Source organism: Equus asinus, chromosome 17 (assembly GCF_041296235.1).
Source record: "Equus asinus isolate D_3611 breed Donkey chromosome 17, EquAss-T2T_v2, whole genome shotgun sequence".
NCBI classification, from domain to species: domain Eukaryota; kingdom Metazoa; phylum Chordata; class Mammalia; order Perissodactyla; family Equidae; genus Equus; species Equus asinus.
Genome location: NC_091806.1, coordinates 6,272,121 through 6,296,017, shown reverse-complemented (window position 1 = coordinate 6,296,017; position 23,897 = coordinate 6,272,121). Strand labels below are relative to the sequence as shown.

Genomic DNA, 23,897 nt, shown 5'->3' with positions numbered 1-23,897 from the left:
TAAAGTACTCAGAGAGTGTCTGCCACATAGAAAGCTGTGTTTTTTGCTCTCTCTATCTTCTTTCCTCTCTCAGCTTTCTGATTTGTTGTTTTTAGTATGGATTCAAAGTAAAAAATGTTCAGTCTCCAAAGCCTATCTAATACTTATAGTTTTAAATTATCCCACAATTCATAAACTATCTCAAGTTTCCTGGTAATAATGAGAAAGGAAAGACTGATAGTATCACACCCATTTTACAGGTTAGGAAAAACAAGATTCAGAGTTGTTATTGACAAGATGTCCATATAGTGAGTGAGGAAGTGGAGTTTTCACCTAGTTCTCTAGGGTTCTTTTTCTAATTAAAACTCTCAAAGTCTGTTATTTTTAATTGGTGTCCTATGTTCATGAGTTTTGAAGCTTAAACCCAATAGATTTTAATTCATCTTTCTAATGAATAGTGAGAGGAAGAAACTTTTAGGAGGGAAGGAGGAAAGGAAATAAGGAAGAATAGTTGCAAAGTCTGTCTCTTGCAGACCTATTTTCAGGTCATTCTCCCAGGATGCAAAGGGGCATGCAGAAATACAGATCTGAATCCCAGGGACAGATGAGGCATTGATTTTGCACAGCATTATTCTTTAGCATTGCTGGTTAGAAAAAAAAGGGGTGGAGTGGGAAGAAAAAACACAAAAGAAGCCAAGTATCAGAGATGATGATGGGCACCTGGTGGATTCAGAAGAGAGTACACAGTTAGAACAAGAGTGTGATGGGACATGATTGCCAGAGAGCGACTGTTACCCTGCCCCCCACATGCACACACATGTATACAGTAAGCCCTCTGTATCCGTGGGTTCTGCATCCACAGATTCAACCAACAGAGGATCAAAAGGCCTGTAATAGTTGTGTCTGTACTGGACATGTACAGACTTTGTTTCTTGTCATTATTCCATAAACAATACAGTATAACAACTATTTACATAGCAATCACATCCTATTAAGTATTATAAGTAATCTAGATATGATTTAAAGTATATAGGAGGGTGTGCATAAGTCATATGCAAATACTACACCATTTTATATGAATGTTAGAAGCGTCTGCAGATTTTGGTGTCTGGGGGGGGGGTCCTGGAACCAATCCCCCATGGATTTCAAAGGATGACTATACAAGATTAATCAGAATGACCAATTCTTTAATATATAATTATTGCATGGCTTCAAAGAGCTCATATACGAGAAGATAAGATGTTAGCTCTACCATTTTCATTTGTTGTGCACGTATATTTGCCTTATTATTAGAATATTCATTCTGTGATGTCTTTGAAAGAATCCCTTTAAGCCCCTTTCTCCGTTTTGTGAGTGTTAATTTAGTTAAAACGAAATAATCCCTGAAGCCACTTAGCCAGGCACACAGAAATGGTAGTATGTCACATGTGCTAAAAGCGTATGAACAGGTAATGGTGCTACAGATCTGAAATGCATCCTTTAGAGAATAAAGAAAGATGGTGGCAGAAGTAATCAAGAAGTAATTTTCATTATCCAAACCAAGGAAAAAGTAGCTAACTAATGGCTTAAATAGAAGCATACGTAGACTTCCCTACTTTCTTATCCCATTAAGATACCATAGGAAACCCAATTTCTTACTGTTTTTCATGTATCTACCTGGTTTTTTCCATGGTATATTTTTGGAAATGATGCATTGTAGGCAAGTGAATACAGGATAATCCAGGGAGTTCTTGCTTTGCATGGTACTGTGTTAACTGAAGCTTGTTCATATTGGAACTGAGTCCTCATTTTGCAAGATTCCATGGTAACTGAGAGCAAATCTGCTATAAAAGAACTGTGTGAAAAACAGGGCTTGGTTCCGATATACATGACCTATCTTTAACATGGCACCGAGCAAAATGAGGACTGCCTTGAGTCAATAAATAACTAAGAATCCAATTTTCAAATGTCTGCATTTGCCATATAATTCCCCCTTTTGTGGTCATTAGGGGGAAACAAAGGAATCACTGATTACAGTTATTTCCATTATCTGACATGTCATCACCCAGGTTTCCTCATTATGCAATGTTAACAGTGTTGAGGTTACTTGAAACCAGTTCCAGTTCCAATTAGGAGGCCATCCCTGCTATCTGCATTCTGATTAAATGACGTTGCCTGGAAATCACAGAGTCTACTCTGTTTCCTCCCCTTGCTCAGATCTCATAAACACAGACTCAATTAAAGAGAGTTTCCTTATCAGGTTTTTGTGGGTCATTTTGGTGAATTTATTAAACTCTTAAGTCATGCTGAAAACCGGAAGGCGGTGGCTCTGAGATCTTCAATGGAAGCCAGGACTAGATGTACAGGGCTTGCTCTGATGTTTTAGGGAGTCCAAAATATGCAGAAGTCAGAGCAGCCAATGATGGGTCAGGAATCAAGGGAGCTGGTGAAATAGAACTGGAGTCTCAGAGTAGGGACTGCAGAGCAGAGACAGGAACATCATGATGTCATGTCAGCCCATATTTTAGGTAAAAAGCAGAGCTTATTGCAGGCCCTCATTATTTCATATTTTGATTATTGAAATAATTTCTTAGTTGACCTTCAGGTCTTACAGTGCACTCTTCCCTATCCATTCTCCATATTATTGCAAATCTGCTTTTCCTTAAATACTCTTCTCATTGTCCTTTTTCCTTCCAACAAGAGAAGAAAATCAAGTCCCTACAACCCATCCCATGACTTAAAATAGAATCTAAATTCTTTTGTCTATGTTTCACAATCTGGTGTTATTTTACTTATCCTACCTTCTCCACTGTTTTTCAGTGTACACTCCTAAAAGAAGTCAACTTGTGCCTCTCTGCCCGATGCTCATGTCTACTTTCATGCATTCCCACCCGCCACATGCCTGTTTTCCAACAAACTCTTTCCCTTCTCTCTGTCTTCTTTCTCTGTTGGTGTGTCCTCCTAAAACACTCTGTGCATTCTTCTCTAGCACCTTCTGCTATACTATAGTTCCTGTTTACTGGCTCATGAATTCCATACACTGTGAGATTCTCGATGGGAGACCCTTGGCCCCAAATGTCAAAAACTGAACACTGTCCTGGCCACTTAGTAGCCACTCAGCAAATATCACTGAAGGAATAAATAAATGCTATGGTTTTCTCTCTCTTAGAATGCTAGACCTTTTGCTTATCCAAATGTACATATCCTACTAAATCTCATGTCCACATAGCCTTCACCGACTGTGCAAACCTGACTGGTTCCCTGAGAACACCAAACTACATATAATTACCCACCTAATCATCTACATACTCACTCAGTGTAGTGCCTTGGCATCTGTTCATGACTCTGTTGTCTACATCTGGCTTGTCTCAGCGCAGTGTTTCAAACGGTGGGTGATGGGAGTTATTGAGTAGAAGGAGTTCCCTCCTAGGTAAAGTTCACACATTGGTGGTGAACATACTGAGAATCATACATTATTAGAGCTGAAATGACTTTAGAGATTCTCTTTCTCAGCACCATACTATGAAAAGAAACCCAGATGTCTTTAGACAGCTTTGCCTAGGGATATCTCTGTGTGTGTGTGTGTGTGTGTGTGTGTGTGTGTGTTTATTGTCTAGGAAATTAGGGCTTTGCACTGTTTAATAATTAACAAGGAAGAGAGTACTTGGTAAAACCTTGAAAGGTGATTTTAAAATCTGAATGGCCCTGTATCTGTGGTATTTATTTTCTTCAGATTCCGTGCATGGCAATTTAAATTGTAGTACTTGTTACAAAAATCCGTATGCCTTTGGGTACTACTGTTGGTTTGTTTGTTTTCATCTTATAAAGGCAATGATGACCTTGGCACAGGGCATTTCCAAAGAATTAATGAGCAGCTGGGGGTTAATGGCTATCAACTCCTCCCAGCTAGTCATCAATCCAAAGGAAGCTTGGGAAGCAAGGTCATTAACTGCATTACCAACTTCCTGAAATCAAATCCTTGTCTACCTGCCTTGCCAAGGACTTATGTTTAAGATGGGCTTGTTAGATTTTCAAAAACTTCTTTAGTTATTTGACCTGGTCATTAACTGGCACAAAAAATATTAGTATATAAATATATGTAAAAAGAAAAATAAAAGAATAACCATTATCCTCTGTGGACTGACAGGAGAATGTCATGAGAAGAAAAATAATTTTGCGTGTTTTGATTAAACATAATTTGAGATGTTCAACCTCTTTTATTTGCTTTCCTTTTATTCCCTTTATCAAACTGAAAGTCTAGAGAGAATCATCCTGTTATGTATCCTGAGAGGCCAAAACACATGTACAATTTCTGCAGTTTAACCTCATCCAAAATTAGATTTTTTTTGCTGAGGGGTGGAATCTTACCTCAGTTTTCATTGTATTTGTTTTAATGGAATATTATTTTTTCTCATTTGTTCCTGTTATAGAATTGATTTTCACTAATATTAATAAGCATGATATTTTCTCCTTTGGCGTCAGTCATGATTACCCAAAATATTCTGAGATAGATAAACCTTAACAACTCAATTACAGTATTTCAGTGCATTTTCTTTTAGGAATAAACTATGACAAATAAAAGAAAGTTCAGGAGCAGAGAAGTTCACCTTTCTTTTCCATTAAAGAAGCTCAGGACCCCATTTCATCATGAAGCATCCTGATTCTTACATTGACACAAATTCCTTAAAGGAGTGACATGGAGTGACAAATTGTCACCTGAGTACCAATGTTTAAGGTGTGCGGCAAGGATGATTGTCACCAGCGCAGGTTTCATTTCTGGACCTTTCCCAATGGACGTTTGTCTTAAAGAGTCTGCTGAACACCTGGGTCGAGTCCTTAGTTTTCTAACTCTCAGAAATTTGATTTTGGTATCTCATCATGAGAAAGTTGTAGTCACACTTGCTAAACACATAAGAAATGGATATATAGAGCAGAGTGCCAATTTGCTAAATTATAGCTAGAACTGTAACAGATTCTTCAAGTACTTCAGTCTGTCAAATCTTTTCATGTAGAACTTAAACTTTTTTAGAATCATAAATCTCTTTGAGAGTGTGGTGATAAAACCAATAAATAATCTTCCTATAAAAACACACAATGACATTTATGTAAAAATGTGCATGTGAGTTCAAGAGATTCACAGTGTTTTGAAATCCATTCATGAACTTCTTAGGAGCCCATGGCCTGAACTATGCATTTTTATGGAAAATCAAATTATAATTAAATAAGGTGGTTGATAAGAAATCAAACTAAGAAAACTTAATTGTATGATTCAAACTGCTTTAGCATCAAATTATAATAGTCTGATGTATCAATCATTCTCCATAATTGGACTTTGGCTGTCACCAGGATAGACAAATAATAACAAAAGTCAAAAGTCCGTACCATATTGATTATGTACCAGGCACTGTTCTGAATCTTTCTCTGTCTCTCTCTTTTTTAATTGAAGTAACATTGGTTTAAAACATTATATGGATTTCAGGTATACATCATTCTAGTTCGATTTCTGTAAACATTACGTCATGTTCACCACCAAAAGTCTAGTTTCCATCTGTCACCGTACAAATGACCTCCTTTACCCGTTTTACCCTCCCTCCACCCCACTTCCTGTCTGGTAAGGCCCAGTCTGTTCTCTGTGTGTGTGTTTGTTGATGTTTTTTTATCTTCCACGTAAAAGTGAGATCATATGGTATTTATCTATCTCTGTCTGTCTTATTTCACTTAGCGTTATACCTTCAAGGTCCTCTCATGTTGTCACAAATGGTAAGATTTCATCTCTTTTTTTATGTGACTGAGTAGTATTCCACTGTGTGTATATATACATATACATCTTTCTCCAGTCATCTGTTGATGGGCACTTAGGTTGTTTCCATGTCTTGGCTATTGTGAATAATGCTGCAATGAACATAGAGGTGTTAAAATACAAGAAATAACAGGTGTGGAGAGGATGTGGAGAAAAGGAAATCCCTGTAACTGCTGGTGGGAATGTAAATTGGTGCAGCTGCTGTGGAAAACAGTATGGAGATTCTTCAAAAAGTTAAGACTAGAACGACCATATGATCCAGCTATTCCACTTCTGGGTATTTATCCAAAGAAAATGAAAACACTAATTCAAAGAGAGGAACTCTTCTTTATGTATTAACTCATGTATCCTCGCAATAATAGAGTACATAAATTAGAGCGTCCAAGCACTAGGCAGTTTCACAGATGGACACTACACACATTTGTATCACTGATTTTTTTAAAGTCTCTATACTCCGTTAGTGTCCACTTTCTTATGTAAGTAGTTGGTAATCTACAACAACCAACCTTTTCTTGAGCCCATTTATTATTTCTTTCCTTTTTACTTTATTTCTTTCCTTCTTCCTTCCTTCCTTTCTTCCTTCCTTCCTTCCTTCTTTCCTTTCCTTTTTTTTCTTTCTTTCTGTCTGTTTTTTCTTTCTGTCTTTCTTTCTTTCTTTCCTTCTTTCATCTAATATACATATATTTTGTATATACAGTGTACCAAGTACTCTGGATGTGGTATTTAGGATAAAGCTTATTGTTGGTAAGGATAAATTTTTACCCTAATCTATTGTTTTCAGTTATCCGTTTACATGCTACTTTTTGGTAATCTTCTTCTTCACAATGTTAATTGATTTATAAGTTTTTGTTTATTTGTTGGGGAGAAGGCAAGGAGTAATTATTGAGCCCTCTCTTTACCGTTTATTCTACGTTGTATACCATTTTAATTTTTTTGCTTCACATATGGATCTTGTCAATGGACTTTGATATATTATTTCTTATTATAAAATTAGCTTATCATTCTGGCTCCTGACTATGAATTGAAATGTGGGCTAAATTCAGTGATGCAATTCAGCAAATATTTACTGAATGCCTGGAAATCATGCAGTTCCTGTCCTTAAGAAGCTTATGGTTAAACAGGTTGAATGCATTCCCAAACATTTAGAATCAAACTCAGATTTGATAAGTGCTGTAGTCTTGGCATTGCAGACACTTAGGGGAAGGATGAATTAATACTGGCCAGTAAGACCAAGGAAGTTCTAGTAGAAATGGTCATTATAAAATTGGCTCTGAAGTTGGGTACAATTTCGAAAGAAAAATTCAGAGTAGGACGTTCCAGGCCACGGGAAAAACAGGAGCAAGTCTCTGAGAAGGAAAAGTAGGGGGTATATCTTTAGAATCAGAAATAGCCTATAGCCTAGGCTGTATTATGGAGGGCAGTGGGAGATGAGACTGGGAAAAGAGTAGGGCACAGCATCACAGAGTGTCTTACATATCACCCTGAGGCAATAGTTTTCAAGAGGGCAAATTTGCCCCCTAGGGGATATTTGGCAATATCTGGTGACACTGTAGATTGTCACAACTGGAGGTGCTACTGGCATCTAGTGGGTAGAGGCAGTAAGGAATTTAGCTTTATTCTGTAAGCACCGGGGAACTATTGGTGGATTATGTTTTGTTGAACTGTGATTGTCTGGGTCACTGGGTGTTGTTACACTAATTCTGCAAAGTGTTACTTTGAAGATCTCTCCCAGGAAAAGTATAGAAAGAAGAGACCAATTTTGGAGATAAGGAGTAGCCTGTATTAATCATTTAGTGGCACGTAAGCCTGAGAAAAAAGAAAGGACCAAAAGGAAGGGGAAAGAAGTGAAGTTTTCATGCATTGGTAGGGCTGCAGACTTAAAAATATTAGTACAAAGAGGATGCAAGCATTGTACAGACAGGCACATTTTTGATCATTGGAACAGTCTCATTTCATTTCCTAAAGAATGAAATAGCAGCAGCGTAGAGAGCTTGAGGTTTTAAGCTCTTTTCTTGGTTATGCATTTTACTAAACCAACACAGCAAGCAGCTATCGTAAAACTACAAACATATCCCTGAATACCTCGAATCCCACCCTTTAATTTGAGAAACAAGTCAGTTCATCTATATTTCATTTCTTCATAAATCACCAACCTCAAAAAGTGAACGTGATCAAAAGAATTCATAAATAGCCAGAAACTTCATGCCAGGTATGCTTATCTCTCCTGCGTCATGTGAGGCTATACCAGCAGGAAAAACAAATTAATCTTATTTTTAGCCTTGCCAAGTTCTTGGCTATATTTCTGGAGCTGCTTTTCTAACATGAAGTAGATTTGATTTTTTGTTGCTAAGACAAAGTTGGAGCTGCCCCCGCCTACCCCAATCCCTTGCCTGTCCTATTGGCTTGCTCCTTTGGGTTGCGAGGGAAGAATTAGGAGATCTTATTCACCCTGGATTTTTGAATGAATGGTGCAAATGAGTTCCAGAAGCTGGAATGTGATGATCAAGAGGCTCTTTCATTATAAAGGCGATGTGAAGATAATGTGACTTTCTGCCTATAAGAATTCTTGTTCTCTGCTCTAAACGATCTGATCCAGCAGAGCGACGGAAAGCTGAGTCAAACTCCCCTAGTTCTGAAGTGCATGTAGGTGCCACAGGAAGAAGCAAATCATGAAAACATTTCATGTCTCATCTACGTTGGAATTTTCAAAGCAATCGTGTTATTTTAGGCACATACAGCAGAGGGCATTGTTTGGCCAAGCTTAAAACAGTATCTGCTGTTTACAATAATAGATAAAGAGAAAGAAATCAGTGAGTCTTCCCCGAAAAGAAAAATAACCAAAGAGAGCAAAGAGACAGTGAAATGACCTTTATATTGCTTTGTTCTCCCCAGCTTTTCTTTGTAGGAAGGACTTCTATGAAAATAACTAAAAGCTGGACAAGCATCATTCCAAACATTGATGAAATTCCTACTATGTGATTTGGACACTACTAGATGCTAGGGATCAGTTAGTGAATATGACATCATTTAGGTCCTCAATGAATTTATAGCCTTGACTGTCTATAAGCTGCTTCTGTCTCCTTGTACACTCATTTCATTCATTCATGCATTTAACACGTTTGATGAGAATTTTTCTAGGTGAATAGCACTGAATAGGGCAGACAAGTCTCTGTTCTGTGAAAATTAACATTCTACTCAGATTAGACAGGCAGTAAGAAAATAAACACTTAATACGAGAAAAATATCAAATAATAATAAGTATTATGATGAAAATTAAATATAGTGATATGACTGATGGTGATAGAGGGGCTAGTTTAGGCTGGGTGATCAAGAAAGAACTTTCTGAGAAGGTAAAATGTAAAGAGAGTCCTGAATAACAAGGAAAATCAACCATGTGGAAATCAAAGGGCACGTTTTACAGGCAGAGGAAACGTTAGTGCAAAGGCCCTGATGGGGAAAAGGTTGGAGCCTCTGTGGGACATTGGAAGTCCAATGTGGTTGAAGAGAGGAGGGGGATGAAGAAAAGTTGAAAGGTAAGAGAGGTCAGCAGGTATCAGATGAATGATCCTGTGCTAGGGGCCAAAACAGTTTGCATTTTGCCCTAAAAGAGTATGGAGCCAATAGGAGCATTTCAACTAAAGAATGACATGAACATATTTATAGGAAAATATCGCATGTTTTTAAACTTTGCTCTAAATGCTACATGGAAAATTAATTGTATTAATGCAATTGCAAAAGTAGAGAAACTGGTAAGAGGGTATTTCAGCAGTCCAAGTTAGAAATGAAAATAGTTTGGTCTAGAAAGGGACAATGAGGAAAAGTAGATGGATTCAGTTTATATTTTAGTAGTAACGTCAGGTGGTAGTGTTATGCTGGAGATATGTAAAGAAAAAGAAAAGTCAAGGAGGAGCCTTGCATTTTTGCGTTAAGCAACTGGGTGTGTGGTGGTGGCATTTATGGAGGTGCAGGGGCAGGTTTGGGGATTTTCTTTCAGGATATGCTATGCCATTTAATTCATGTAAACCTCTCAATGTCTGTTAATATTGTCTTCACTCCCACTTAGGAGAGCGTGGCTCACAAAAGGCCAGTTTACCAAAAATCTGTGAGTAATACTTAGCCAACCCTCCAACCCACCTCACTTTGCTATAAATCTGGTTTTTCTTTCACTAGGTTTTGCTAGTATAGATTGGGGGGGCCATGTCTTTCTATGCTTCAACATTGTTCCAAGTTGGAAAGCACAGTATGTCATCAGGGAACCAAAACTGAATGCGTGAGTATTAGTCCTTTGTGTGCAGTTTATAGTGTGGACATAAGCAGCACTGGAGATCAGAGATGCCTCTTTCCTGACTTGTGCATCAGAGTTTCCAAAGTGGTTTCCTCCTCCCTCTGTGTACATTAATAGTTTTTAATGTGACCACATGCAGAAGAAGTTAATTTTACCTTCATTGGTATTTCGTGCTCTACAAGATTTCAACTAGAGCTGATTAATTTGAACCTGTACATGTTTCAGTGGTTAGATAATCAGATTGAAGATCAGTTCCATTCACTTCTAAAGTAATGCTAGAGATGTCAATTATTGAAGTCATCTGACTTTTCCATCATCCACTCCTGTCTCCAATTTCTTTTATGCACAAGGTAGAACCTTCCGAAAACACTGCCATCATCATGCCCTTTTCTGCTTAAGAGCCTGAAGTTTCTTCTTGTCTCTTTATTGAAGCAAATCTAAACTCTCCTACCAGGCATGCAGTGCCCCTCCGTTGGGCCAACTTTATCTAAATTTTGCAGTATAAGTTTCTGCTTTCATTAAGTCAGTTTTCTTTTATTTCAAGCTCCTACTCCTCTGCTTTTTACAAGTAATCTCTTACCTCCTCCACCACTACCCTGCTCTCAGTGTAAGTTTATATCCCCTAGAGACCTACATAAACCCCAAATCGTCTTCTTAAAACTTTCTCTGATTATCTGTAACTTGGGACAATGCTTTATGGCATTAAATAGTGAATATTGGTTTGCATTAGATCCTAGATACATATATGTACATTTTTAATTTTATATATATATCTATATGTCTATACTATAGCTCCAACAAGACTGGAGAAAATTCTGGAAGGCATGGCCAGTTTAGCTCTTTCATAATTCTTACTGTGCTCTCCAGAACACAGCAACATGTTGGCCACGTGATTTTTTTCTTGTTTTCCGTTTTTTAAATACACAGTTCTCTCTACTCACGGCTGCTTCTCATCTAATGATATTATAATGTTGTCACCTCTAAACACTAAACATGTGTATTCTTTTACTATCAGCCAGATAAGTCTTCTAGAAAAATGAAAATGCAGACCCAAGATTTTTTTTGTCTTAAATGTTAATTTCTTAAAATCCCAACATTTTCTAGAAACATTGCAAGGTCAGTGTGTTTAGCCAAGGAGCCTTCTGTTGACCTGACAGGCTGGATCCCTTAGTTACAGCCATGTAAATGTTGTATCTTTTCCATTACATTTGCCTAGAGGGTCAGCCCTGGGCATATTTATAAAAGTTTTCTTTTTTCTGAAAATCTGCAGAACTACATACTCCTGCAAAGGGATGGAAAAAGCTCAACAAATTTGCAAAAATGTATTTCAAATGGGGAAAAAATGAACTATATTAGGAACTATTTATAAAATAAATTTGATTTGGAAAGGTGAGCTACCTTTGATAATAACACTATTATTGCGGTGTTATTTAATTTGTTTTTCCTTTTCCTGTGTATTCTAGCACTCTTTAAAATTTAAACAGATATGTAGGCAATGATCACAGTAGAAATGGGGATGAGCCTCACCTCCTTTCCTGTAAGCAAATCATGTTGCCTCAGCTTACTTGTTTCCTTTGGTAGGTCTCAGATTTATAACACTATAAGAAATCAGAATTTTTCTACTGTCCTTTTTGTCTTTTCTTTGCTATTGGTTTGGGGAAGAGAGTGGTAATGAGAGAGAAAGAAAGGGAGAGCTGGAGATGGAGAGAGGAGAGAGAATATGAAAGTATCAAGACAGGTTTGGCTGTGAGTAATCAAAAAAAATGAACTGTTTGTACTGTAAGGAATTGATTATTTTAGATAATAAGAAAATACAGACAATTACAGGATTCATTAATTCAGCTGCTTATCACATATCAAAAATGCAAATTCTTTCTGTCTTTCCATGTTTCCTTCCTTGGCATATCACCTTTGTCCTCAGGCTGCCTCCTCTCTTGGCCACCAGGTAGCCAGAGCAACTCCAGGCATCTCATACTCACAAAAATGTCCAGAAACAGAATAAAGAACTACTTCTTCCCATGTTTTTCTTCTTTTTAGTGGGAGAGAAAAAATTTCCAAGAACCCCCTCAGCTGACTTCTCACATCTCATTGGCCAAAATGTATCACATGTCCAGACCTAGCCAGTCTCTGGCAACAGAAATGAGAGAATCAACATCTGTTCACATAAGAGCTCAGTAAACCATAGTCTAAAAGTTAACCCACCACCTGTTTTTATATGCGCTGCGAGGTAAGAATGTTTTTGAATTTTTACGTAGTTCAAAAAAATTTTTTAGGATTTTGAAATGTGAAAATTATATGAAATTCAAATTTCAGGGCCCATAAATAGTTTAACTGGAAGACAGCCATGCCCATTCATTTACCTTTAACTTATAGCTACTTTCAAGCTACAATGGCAGATACAGTAGTTGCAACAGGAGACCATATGGCCTGTAAAGCCCAAAGTATTTAGAATCTGGCCCTTTACAGATAAAGCTTGCCTAGTCCTAGCTTAAACCAAATTCTATTCACCCATCAGTCCTGGGGCAGCCTCTCCCAAAGCAGATAATATAGTCTTGTAATTTTTTTAAGGATGGGAGTGAATTTAACTGAGCAAAACTTTCTAGGGAAAGAGTAGGGGAGTAGGGTGTTGGGTAGACAACAAGAGAGAGAGAGATTGAAGTTCAGGCACATTTTAAATGAGTAACCCATCTTTAGACCTGTCAAAAGCTGACTCCAAAAATCACCAACACATCCTGTTGATAAGACAGAGATGAGCTTATTACTTACTATGTTAAGGGAAAGCGCCACCTCACAAAGATCAGGGGTGTCTGTGAATGGAGTGGTGAAGAGTAGGCCAGAATTTATTGAGAACTGAAAGTTTGATTTTAGGAGGGTTTTTCAATGTGGGAACTTGGTTATGATTAGGTAAGAATTATGATACACCGATCCAGGATTGGTGCAAACAGCAAGGTGAGTTGAGAGATGCAAAGAATCTTAGGGCACAGACCTACATTAAGGCTTTCCATGGAAGAGTTGATGGATCTTTGGACAAGTTCCTATGAGGACAATGAAGCCATTTGCTTTGGCAGGAGAATCCCAGAAAGGGGTAGAGATGCTAATGAAGACAATAGAAGAGCAAAGTCATTTGACATCCCTGGTAAGGTATGGTTTGGAGGCCTCAGTGTCCATGCTGAGTGTGGGGTAAATGATCTTGGTTGTCAGTATTTAGAGCTTTGTTGCAGATACATATGCATGTGAGTGTGTGGTCTGTTGTGGGGGAGGGGTGGTTGTGGTTAACTAAATTCATCTTTCTCTCACCTTGCTTCCAAACTAGTTCCAATGTCTAGATACAGTTTATGCTGACTTAGCAACAATACTGTGCTAAATAAAGCATCCCCATTAGCTACTCTCCCGCATGCAGTTCCTTCTGTGTCTCAGTGCACTGAAGCGTGGGTAGGGGAAGAAGAAAGGTCTCTTGACAAAGTCAGGATATCCTCTAGGACATGGCTAAAAGTATTACACTTTAATTCAAAATCCACACAGATCCATTTGTACATAAATGCTGTCAGATGGCATTGTAATGGATAGTGCATACCTTTAAATTGATTTCCTTTTGATGTGATAAAAACATCTTATGAAAGAGATGTTGAAACGTGGCTTTTGATGTAAAGTAACATAATTTAGATCTTAAAGTAGAAAACCTTTTGTTGATAGTAGTTTATTCGATTCAGTGCATGTACCAAGCATTATTTGCTGTAGGTTATAAATTAGCTTTGAATCAGCTATAATTCATAAATCATTACTTATGACTGATTTATGGGAAATCTCATTAATTGCAGCAAAAAGACCTTGAAGTAAGCAAGAAGTAGAATGTAAAACAGCCTGAGGATTGAAAAAGGACAGACACATATACTCTACAATTAATAGGAATGTATCATTTGCATATGTTCTACTAATACATAGTGTGTTTCTGGCCATGCCAGTTCATCCTTACCACAACTTTGAATAATAGATATGAGTGTGATTCTTAATTTATATAAGAGAAGAAACTGAGTGTCCCATTACTTTATTTTTATTATGTATTAACTGTGTATTATATATTGCTTATTATGAGCCAGTAACATTAAATGTATTATGACAGTGCTAACAAAAGCCTTTTGAGTAGATACGCTTTTACAGATGGGGAAAGTGAAGTATAGAAAGATGAAGCAACTTTCCCAATTGTAGGGTCTTGGAGGTTCAAGCAGGCCTATAAATTCAGGAAGTCTCGTACCAGAGCCTTCTCTCTTGACCCCTGGACATGGCTGCCTTTGTTATTTCATATTTCAAAGAGAAAAAGGTAGCAAATGGCAGAGTAAGGTCTTATCTTCTTCACTTCTGTACTATTTGCAGTCAACTAGTCATTTCAACCTGTGTTGCCAGAGACCCTAGGATGCTGAGGAATGTCATGGAGTGGGAGGTGGCAGGAGAAATGGTGGAGCAGGGCCCTGGGACCCCAATCTTAAAAACATCAATCGGTTAATATATCAGAGATTTTATGTGCTATTCCTTTTTTTTTTGTTTTAATTTTTAATGCCCAATGACCTTAGGAAGTATGTACTGGGGAGATGGGAGCATATGTAAAATTACACTAAATCATATGGATGAAAGTTTTCAATGGCCATAATCAGTGGAAATTTAAATAACATCTATTTAAAGTGGAAATCTACAAAGTTGTGTTTAAATTTTCAATAAAAGATAACTCCTGATCTAACTCAGGGTGTGAAGCCTACCAGCCACATTGTTGTCACAGTATAATTGGGACAATGGTGTAGACCTATGAAGCCATCAACAAGATAGATATGATGAGCAGGGCTCCTTTATTTAGTCATTAGTTGTTTTAAAATGTAAATATTATTATTCAGGTATGATGAGGGCAACAGATCAGAAGACACCTGCCATTGAAAAGATATTTCTTTACTCACAGTTCCTAAGATGAAGGGGCACACCAGGCCCATAGGGGCCACATGGGGAAACACCAGGATTGGTGACGAGGTAGGAGGAATGAGGGGAAAACACGAGCAAGAGCCTTTATTGCGGTTTCTGAAGGAAGGCAAGGCAAGCAGACTTGGGATAGTCTAGGATGAATAATTTCAGGAGGTTCGGGGACCTGGGAGCTGTCCCTAAAGCCCCATGATGATTAGGTCAGAGGGATAGTGGACCAAGGGCCTTGTGAGAACCCAATAGAGGAGGTGGTTGTGGTTCAGACTTGACATTGGTGGTTTGTATATGAAAGGCGAGCTTGTGGGCAAGTCCTTTACTATCTCTAGGAATTGGCTAACCATTGGAGGGACGGTCTCTCCAGGATCAGCAAGGACCCAGATATCAAAACATCAGAAAATACAGGAAATAAAAAGACACGGTGAATACATTAGGACATAACACTACACATATGGAAAGAGTTATAATTAGATATTAACTCTTTTGTACCTTTTCAACAGCTATTTTATTTACTGCCTACAGTGCGCCAGATACTGTGTGGGCAGTAGACTAAGAAGAAACCATCACACATCACACGTGGCCTCTATCCTCACAGAGCTCACAGGCTAGTGGGGGAAACAGACCCAGGGACAAATGATCATAGGACTGGACGGTGTGAAAAGTTAAGCTAGAGCCTCAACGACCCCAAGGAAGGAATCAAGTCGGTCTCTGTGGGAAGGCCACAGAAAGAAACAGTAACTCAGAATCTGTGTCAAGTCTTTTTGCTGCCATAGGGAAGGAGACAAAAACAAGCCTCTGAAGCCAGAAAGCAATCTATGGCTTTAAATTTCACCTTCTTGGGACTCAGGTCCCTTTCAGTGGTTTTGTGGATGTGGGTATATGTTTAAGAATTGCTAATGACAGTTATTTTTTTCTCAGTGAGGCATCTCCTATTATTGGAAAAGAGCGTCTTCTCCATGTTGTGTACTCTGTGAAAATGCAGGTATTCACAAATGCTAATTAACAATGAGAACCTCACCCCTATCCTAAAGAGGAGCCAGCCCTTCTCTCTTCACACCCCTGAGTCGTGAGATGGGCACGGAAGTGATGACTAAGAAGCGGGACCTGTCTCTGGCATTGACTTCTCTCCAAGCCTCACTTGGAAAAACTGGAAGATCTTCCAAATTTTTCTCCTTGCTACTAGTTTCTTCCAAATATTTTCACTCTCTCATATTAGTTCACAAGTGCCATTCTTAAAAACAAAGCTGATGATAGCATTTCTTTCTAAAAACAAAACATGTCCCCTGCAGAATAAAACGAGGACTCTTAAGTTTGATATAACCAACTCTTGACAGTCTGGACCTGATCTCGTCCCAACTTCTTTTCTATCCCCTTCCCTAGGTCTTCCATTCTCTTACCACAATGAACTTTTGACTGTTTCCTGGATGTGCTAGCATCTTTCATGTGTCCTTGTCTTGACTCAGGCTGGTCCGTATGCCTAAAATGCTCTTCTTTCCTTTCTTTACCAACTTCTACAAAACCTAGATCAGATGATCTTCCTCTTTGAAAATCCCCTAATTTACCACCATAGGCTGAGTTGGTCTGACTTCACTGCCCTTGTGCCAATATGGCTTGGTCTCATAGAAGTGAACATGTATTATTATACTTCATCTGTTTGCCTACGTATCTCACCTTTTGAATTATAATCAGTTTATATGCCCAGTACTTAGCAAAATGTCTTGATAAGGGAAACAACAAAAACAGTAATAATAATGTCTAGCATTTATTGAGTTATTACAATGTGGGAGACATTATCCTAAGCCTTTTATGTCCATTAACTAATTTTATACTCACAATGCTAAGGGGTGTGTAATATTTTCATTTGCATTTTGCAAGTGGAGAAAGTGATTCATGGAAAGGATAGGTAACTTGCCCAAGATGACACATAGTAAGCATTAAATTAGCGCCTTTTTGAATTGGAATGTGGTGAGCCTCCTGCCCCCTTTTTGTTCTTTCCAGAACAGTCCTAGTAGAGGCACTGTTTATTGAGATGAGAGATTTGGAGAAGTCATTACACAGGGGCCCAATCCACAATAAGCCATTTCAGTGGAGTATATACACAGTAACCCAAGTTCCTTTTGAATTCCTCCTTGTGTTGGAAGAGATGCAGAAAGTGATTTACTTTATTTCCCTTCCCATAAATCTACTTAAAATCAGTAACAGTAGGGACATAAAACATACAGTAATCCTGATATACTAAGATCTTATCTGTAAATAAAAATTATATTTCATGGGAAATGATTTGATTTGTGGTATGTCTGCCTATAGGTAGCAGTTGGCTATATTATAATGTTTTGGTTTATGATAATCTCTAGAAATTTATGTATATTTGTGTATGTCACTATTTCAGTATGTCTTCACAGGTACCATAAATTAAATTGCCACTGTTACAGCTGAGTGCACCCCCAAAGGAAAGGTATTTTAAAGAAATTGATTTGTGAAAAATATTTGTTTTTGCCATCATCGCAAAAACTCTTTCATGGAGTGTTGGAGATCATGTGCTCTGGCACCAGTCAGATGAATGTCTGAGTGCTGCTTCTGTATTTACTAACATGTGATTTCATGCATGTTACTTCTCCTATGATTAAGTCTCTTGATCTTGAAAATGGAGACAATAACAGTTCCTACCTCAGGGGAGCGCTGTAAGAATTAGAAAGGATTAAGGCCAACTTCATGGGCTTGCAACCTGTGCAATTGCAAAGGGCCCCATTCTCAAAAGAGCCTATACTTCTTTTAACGATCTATTGTTGCGTATTTGAAATTCATCATCTTTTAACAAGGCATCACACATCTTCATTTTGCGCTAGGCCCTGCAATTGTGTAGCCAATCCTGAATAGGACTGTTTGTGAAGTCTGTAGCCCACAGTGCCTGGAACATAGAATAACCCTCAGTAAAATGGCAGCTGTTACTAATTTTGCAAGGGAACTTTTAGTCTACGGGGTATAGCCCCCAGATCCTATTTCTCTGAACTTTTTCAATCTGGTCTGGACTTTGAACCTAATGGTAGGGTGCATCTCATAAGTCCTCATGCATTCGGGTCACACTTGGTTGGTAAACACTCCATTAAGGTCCTCTACCTCATTCTTCCATTTCTCTGTGATTGCACATCTGATGGAATATGGACTGTGGATGGCTGCTAATTTGAAGTACAGAATCATTCTTTATAAACATGAGACACATCGCTCAATAAAGGACATAAGATTTATTGTTTTCCTAGTCTGAGAAATGATGGCTTTGATACACTGCATCACTGACATTGCTCCAGAAAGACGTTTGGAGGAGCACTAATACTCTTTTTTGCTCTTATTATATTGCAGACTATTTGAACTCCAGAAGGACCAACACCAGATAAATTATGAATGTTGAACAAGATGACCTTACATCCACAGCAGATAATGATAGGTCCTAGGTTTAACAGGGCCTTATTTGACCCCCTGCTTGTGGTGCTGCTGGCTCTTCAACTTCTTGTGGTGGCTGGTCTGGTGCGGGCTCAAACCTGCCCTTCCGTCTGCTCCTGCAGCAACCAGTTCAGCAAGGTGATCTGCGTTCGGAAAAACCTCCGCGAGGTTCCAGACGGCATCTCCACCAACACCCGGCTGCTGAACCTCCATGAGAACCAAATCCAGATCATCAAAGTGAACAGCTTCAAGCACTTGAGGCACCTGGAAATCCTACAGTTGAGTAGGAATCATATTAGAACAATTGAAATTGGGGCCTTCAATGGTCTGGCGAACCTCAACACTCTGGAACTCTTTGACAATCGTCTTACTACCATCCCGAATGGAGCTTTTGTATACTTGTCTAAACTGAAGGAGCTCTGGTTGCGAAACAACCCCATTGAAAGCATCCCTTCTTATGCTTTTAACAGAATCCCTTCTTTGCGCCGACTAGACTTAGGGGAATTGAAAAGGCTTTCATACATCTCAGAAGGTGCCTTTGAAGGTCTGTCCAACTTGAGATATTTGAACCTTGCCATGTGCAACCTCCGGGAAATCCCTAATCTTACGCCGCTCATAAAACTCGATGAGCTGGATCTTTCTGGGAATCATTTGTCTGCCATCAGGCCTGGCTCTTTCCAGGGACTGATGCACCTTCAAAAACTGTGGATGATACAGTCTCAGATTCAAGTGATTGAACGGAATGCCTTTGATAACCTTCAGTCTCTCGTGGAGATAAACCTGGCACACAACAATCTAACATTACTGCCTCATGACCTCTTCACACCCTTGCATCATCTAGAGAGGATACACTTACATCACAACCCTTGGAACTGCAATTGTGACATACTGTGGCTCAGCTGGTGGATAAAAGACATGGCCCCCTCCAACACAGCTTGTTGTGCCCGATGTAACACTCCTCCCAATCTGAAAGGGAGGTACATAGGGGAGCTTGACCAGAATTATTTCACTTGCTACGCTCCTGTGATTGTGGAGCCCCCTGCAGACCTCAATGTCACTGAAGGCATGGCAGCTGAGCTGAAATGTCGGGCCTCCACGTCCCTGACCTCTGTATCTTGGATTACTCCAAATGGAACAGTCATGACACATGGTGCATACAAAGTGCGGATAGCTGTGCTCAGTGACGGCACGTTAAATTTCACGAATGTAACCGTGCAAGATACAGGCATGTACACATGTATGGTGAGTAATTCTGTTGGAAATACCACTGCTTCAGCTACCCTGAATGTGACTGCAGCAACCACTACTCCCTTCTCTTACTTTTCAACCGTCACAGTAGAGACTATGGAACCTTCTCAGGATGAGGCAAGGACCACAGACAACAACGTGGGCCCCACTCCAGTGATTGACTGGGAGACCACCAACGTGACCACCTCTCTCATGCCACAGAGCACAAGGTCGACAGAAAAAACATTCACCATCCCAGTGACTGATATAAACAGTGGGATCCCAGGAATTGATGAGGTCATGAAGACTACCAAAATCATCATTGGCTGTTTTGTGGCCATCACGCTTATGGCTGCAGTGATGCTGGTCATTTTCTACAAGATGAGGAAGCAGCACCACCGGCAAAACCATCACGCCCCAACAAGGACTGTTGAAATCATTAATGTGGATGATGAGATTACGGGAGACACACCCATGGAAAGTCACCTGCCCATGCCTGCTATCGAGCATGAGCACCTAAATCACTATAACTCCTACAAATCTCCCTTCAACCACACAACAACAGTTAACACAATAAATTCAATACACAGTTCAGTGCATGAACCGTTATTGATCCGAATGAACTCTAAAGACAATGTACAAGAGACTCAAATCTAAAACATTTACAGAGTTACAGAAAACAAACAATCAAAAAAAAAGACAGTTTGTTAAAAATGACACAAATGACTGGGCTAAATCTACTGTTTCAAAAAAGTGTCTTTACAAAAAAACAAAAAAGAAAAGAAATTTATTTATTAAAAATTCTATTGTGATCTAAAGCAGACAAAATGATGTGTATTCCTCAGAACCTGTTTTTGCTGCACTTATTTACTATTTTCCCACATCTCGTCCCTACCTTCCCTGATTGCCATATTTTTCATAGGAGATCTCAATTCCCAGAAGAACTGGTCTAGGAAATTTTGTAAGAATTCTGTTATACTTTAAGATTTTTATGGTGAATTCTAGTGGTGAGATCCAGTCTATTTTGTCTTTATTTTTTTTCCTCCTTTCTTTTTTTCCCCCTCATGCCCTTATGAAATAGTCCAATGGGGAATGCAATATTAGAAATAGATTTTTAAGAAAGAACGAGGAAAAAAAATGCAAGATCTTATATTTTTCATGTAATGACCTGTTCTGTATTTATGAGGAGGACCATTCAATGGCAAAGAAAAAAAGTAAGCAAACAACAGATTAATTTACATATGAGCATCTATAAAACCCATGATCTTTTAAACGACTCTAGAACCAGAATTTGTAGTTCAAAAGCTAAAAATAAGATTATAAATAAAATATTGTTGGTTTTTCTGTACTTGGACACAATTCATTTGTAGTATGGCTCAAATGTGAGAAACTTGAAGGTAATTAGATTTCCTACTTTCCAAGAAAGAAAATGCTACAGTATTTTTCAGTCACAGCATTCATCTCTACAGGGTCCTGTTCCATTAGTTGACTTGAGTTTGGGATCTGTATTCAAGAATGCTGTGGTATTTTTTCCCTTCTCATTAGGTCACCCTTTGTAGAATGCACAGATTAAAAAAAAATAATGATTTTGTGTAGTAAATTGAATTCCACTTGGAAGAAAGTTTCAGTATAATTTATTCACTGTCTCCTAAATAAAACTCTACTGGCTAGATGATGTACAGCCACAGAATGCAAAGGTATTCTGAATTATCTAAGTTGAAAAATCATTTTTGGTGCTGAGTGCCAGCAAATTTAGTTCAATTCGGCAGTAACTATAAAAGATCTACTATGTGTTAAACACTGATTTTAGTGTTGTAGGCACACCATTGACAAGACCTGGTTCCTGCCCTTGAGTCACTCGTGATCTATGTGAAATAGGATTAAAGAAATATCAGCTTATTACTGAGGGCCAGCTCTAATTGTTATGGAGAAGGCTGCAAATTGGGACTCCAGAGTTTCAAAATATCAGGTTGCTGTTATTCCAGAAACCTCCTTGATTCACCATTTCTTCTATCCTTCTGGAAGAGTTGACTCTCTTCTTCCAAATGCAGATTGCAGAGCTGTAAAGAAGTATGAGTATGGATTTGCTGTGACAGATAGATGCATACCAAGACATAGCAATGCTAATACAGTGATAATTCACTTCAAGTATTTTAAGGACCTGTAGAAATTTTAGGTATGAGAACATATGCTAGCCTCCAAGTGAAAAAGAAACTTGCTGGTTATTGGCACCTAGGCACTCTGCTAACATTTTAATACAGTGTGTGTAGGACTTCTGTCTTTATCTGTGTGAAGCAAAGTGAAGGTACACACCTCTTATTCACGGCCCTTGAAACCTACCACCTTGTTGGTGAAACAAGGGTCGGCCAAGATAGAGAACACTTCGGCTCCTGATGGATGAGCAGCTTGGACGCTCGTACTTCACTCTGCAGACTGGACCTCACACCAGGGTTTTGTGATCTTCAGGTGTGAAAAGCCATTAATTACTAGCAAAGTCGGTCAGAGAACTGGGAGGGAGTGATAACAGATGAATGAGACCACACAAAGGTCTTACCTCTATTTTTCAATCACTAATTCTCTAGTGGCTTTTCCCTCCTTCATTTCCTCCTTCCCTTTGTTAGGAACATAATTCACATTTGCTTTTACTGTGGAGAAGATGCAAGAAAAGGGAAAACACATATTGGCTGTCGTTTGTCCAGCTATTCAGTATCAAATGTACTTAATATATTCCCAAGCTGAAAATCACAAAACAACAAATAATGCAGTAAGGAATAGCAAGCAAGTGCTAGTACAAAGAATGAAATAAATCAGGAGGGGAGAGAATCCTGCCTTGTCTACTTGGTTTGTGCTCTGCAAGTTCTGTCTTTGCTGACTGTAAACCGTCTTTCATTTTGAGCTTATAATTCTTATGGAGTTAGTCCCAGCACGCAATTCCTCTTGACTATGAGGGGTGGCTGAGCAGATAGATAAATTCTGCCAACTAACGTGAAAGGTGAACTCGAACTAAAAAAGTTAGGTAAGAAACTAAAGCATACAATTCAGTCCAACAGAAGATTATAGTTGCCCTAGTGAATACATTTTAGAAAAAAAGTTGATCAAAATTGGTTAAGCCAAACTTGACTTTCACAGTAAGTTTAGAAATGCTTTTGATGAAAACTCTTCGTTGCAGGTTTTGGGGTTGAAGGGTGGCGTGCTATAAAGGTATTATTGAAAGGACACTAAAACAAATTCTGGGTGTTTATGATTAGCAGTGTCTGTGTTTGCTCTGCATAGTGTACTTGGCTTTCGAGCCCTTAGGACAGTAGCTGCACTGATGTCTCTCTAGACCGTCGCACACTGGGGTGTCCTTGGTTCAGCAGAAAGCCCAGGTGACTCTTTAAACATCCGGTATATCCTTGCAGCAAAACACAATTCTGGTCCATCACTCTTTTTATTCTATCTGAAGACAGTATTCTTAAATATTTATGCTCCAAAAATATGCCATTTACCAAGTTACGGTAACCTAATGATAATTTAGTATATATCTATATATCTATATCTATCTATATGTGTTTTCTACTAAAGGTATGCAGTTTGATTTGCGGAAACATCAAGGATGCTTTAGAAAGAAGATTCTCCATTATTTTCTATTCGAGAAACTTACTCTTTTTTGGGGGGGAAGATAGGCCCTGAGCTAACATCTGTCGCCAATCTTCCTCCTTTTGCTTGAGGAAGATTGTCCCTGAGCTAACATCCATTCCAATCTGCCTCTACTTCATACGTGGAATGCCACTACAGCATGGCTTGATGAGCAGTGTGTACTTCTGCACCTGGGATCCGAATCTGTGAACCCTGGGCCGCCAAAGCAGAACATGCAAATTTAACCACCTACACCACCAGGCCGACCCCTCAAGAGTCTTACTCTAATACCCTGGCTATGACTTTGATCTCTTAAATTCTTTTGAATATGTCCAAATATTTGCATTGGCAAAATATTAGAAGGATTTGGTATGGTTCACACACAGACACCCTGATAGAGCTTTAAGCATGTCCCCTCCTATTCTGAATATTCAAGAATCAAATATCATCTTTTCTAAAGGTTGAAATAGGTCATTCGACCTTGGAACATTGATCAATGTTTTCTTGAGGAAGAAAATGTTGCTAGTCCATGATTGCTCTTAGGCCTTTTAATCAAAGAGTTAAAACTCAGGATATTATTTGAGACCTGCATACCGTGAAATTCTGAACATA

At 38.7% G+C, this 23,897-nt stretch overlaps 1 protein-coding gene across 17 annotated transcripts in view; it reads left to right on the top strand.

The window, feature by feature from the left end:
* LRRC4C (leucine rich repeat containing 4C) overlaps positions 1-21,015 on the top strand; it is a 1,166,212-nt gene extending 1,145,197 nt beyond the window's left edge. For all 17 annotated transcript variants that reach the window (XM_070487551.1, XM_044750116.2, XM_044750115.2 and 14 more), the window contains one exon: positions 18,360-21,015. In XM_070487551.1, coding sequence (XP_070343652.1) covers positions 18,402-20,324 — 1,923 coding nt within the window. In that variant the 5' untranslated portion in view covers positions 18,360-18,401 and the 3' untranslated portion in view covers positions 20,325-21,015. The remainder of the gene's footprint in view (positions 1-18,359) is intronic.
* Positions 21,016-23,897: the final 2,882 nt, after the last annotated feature.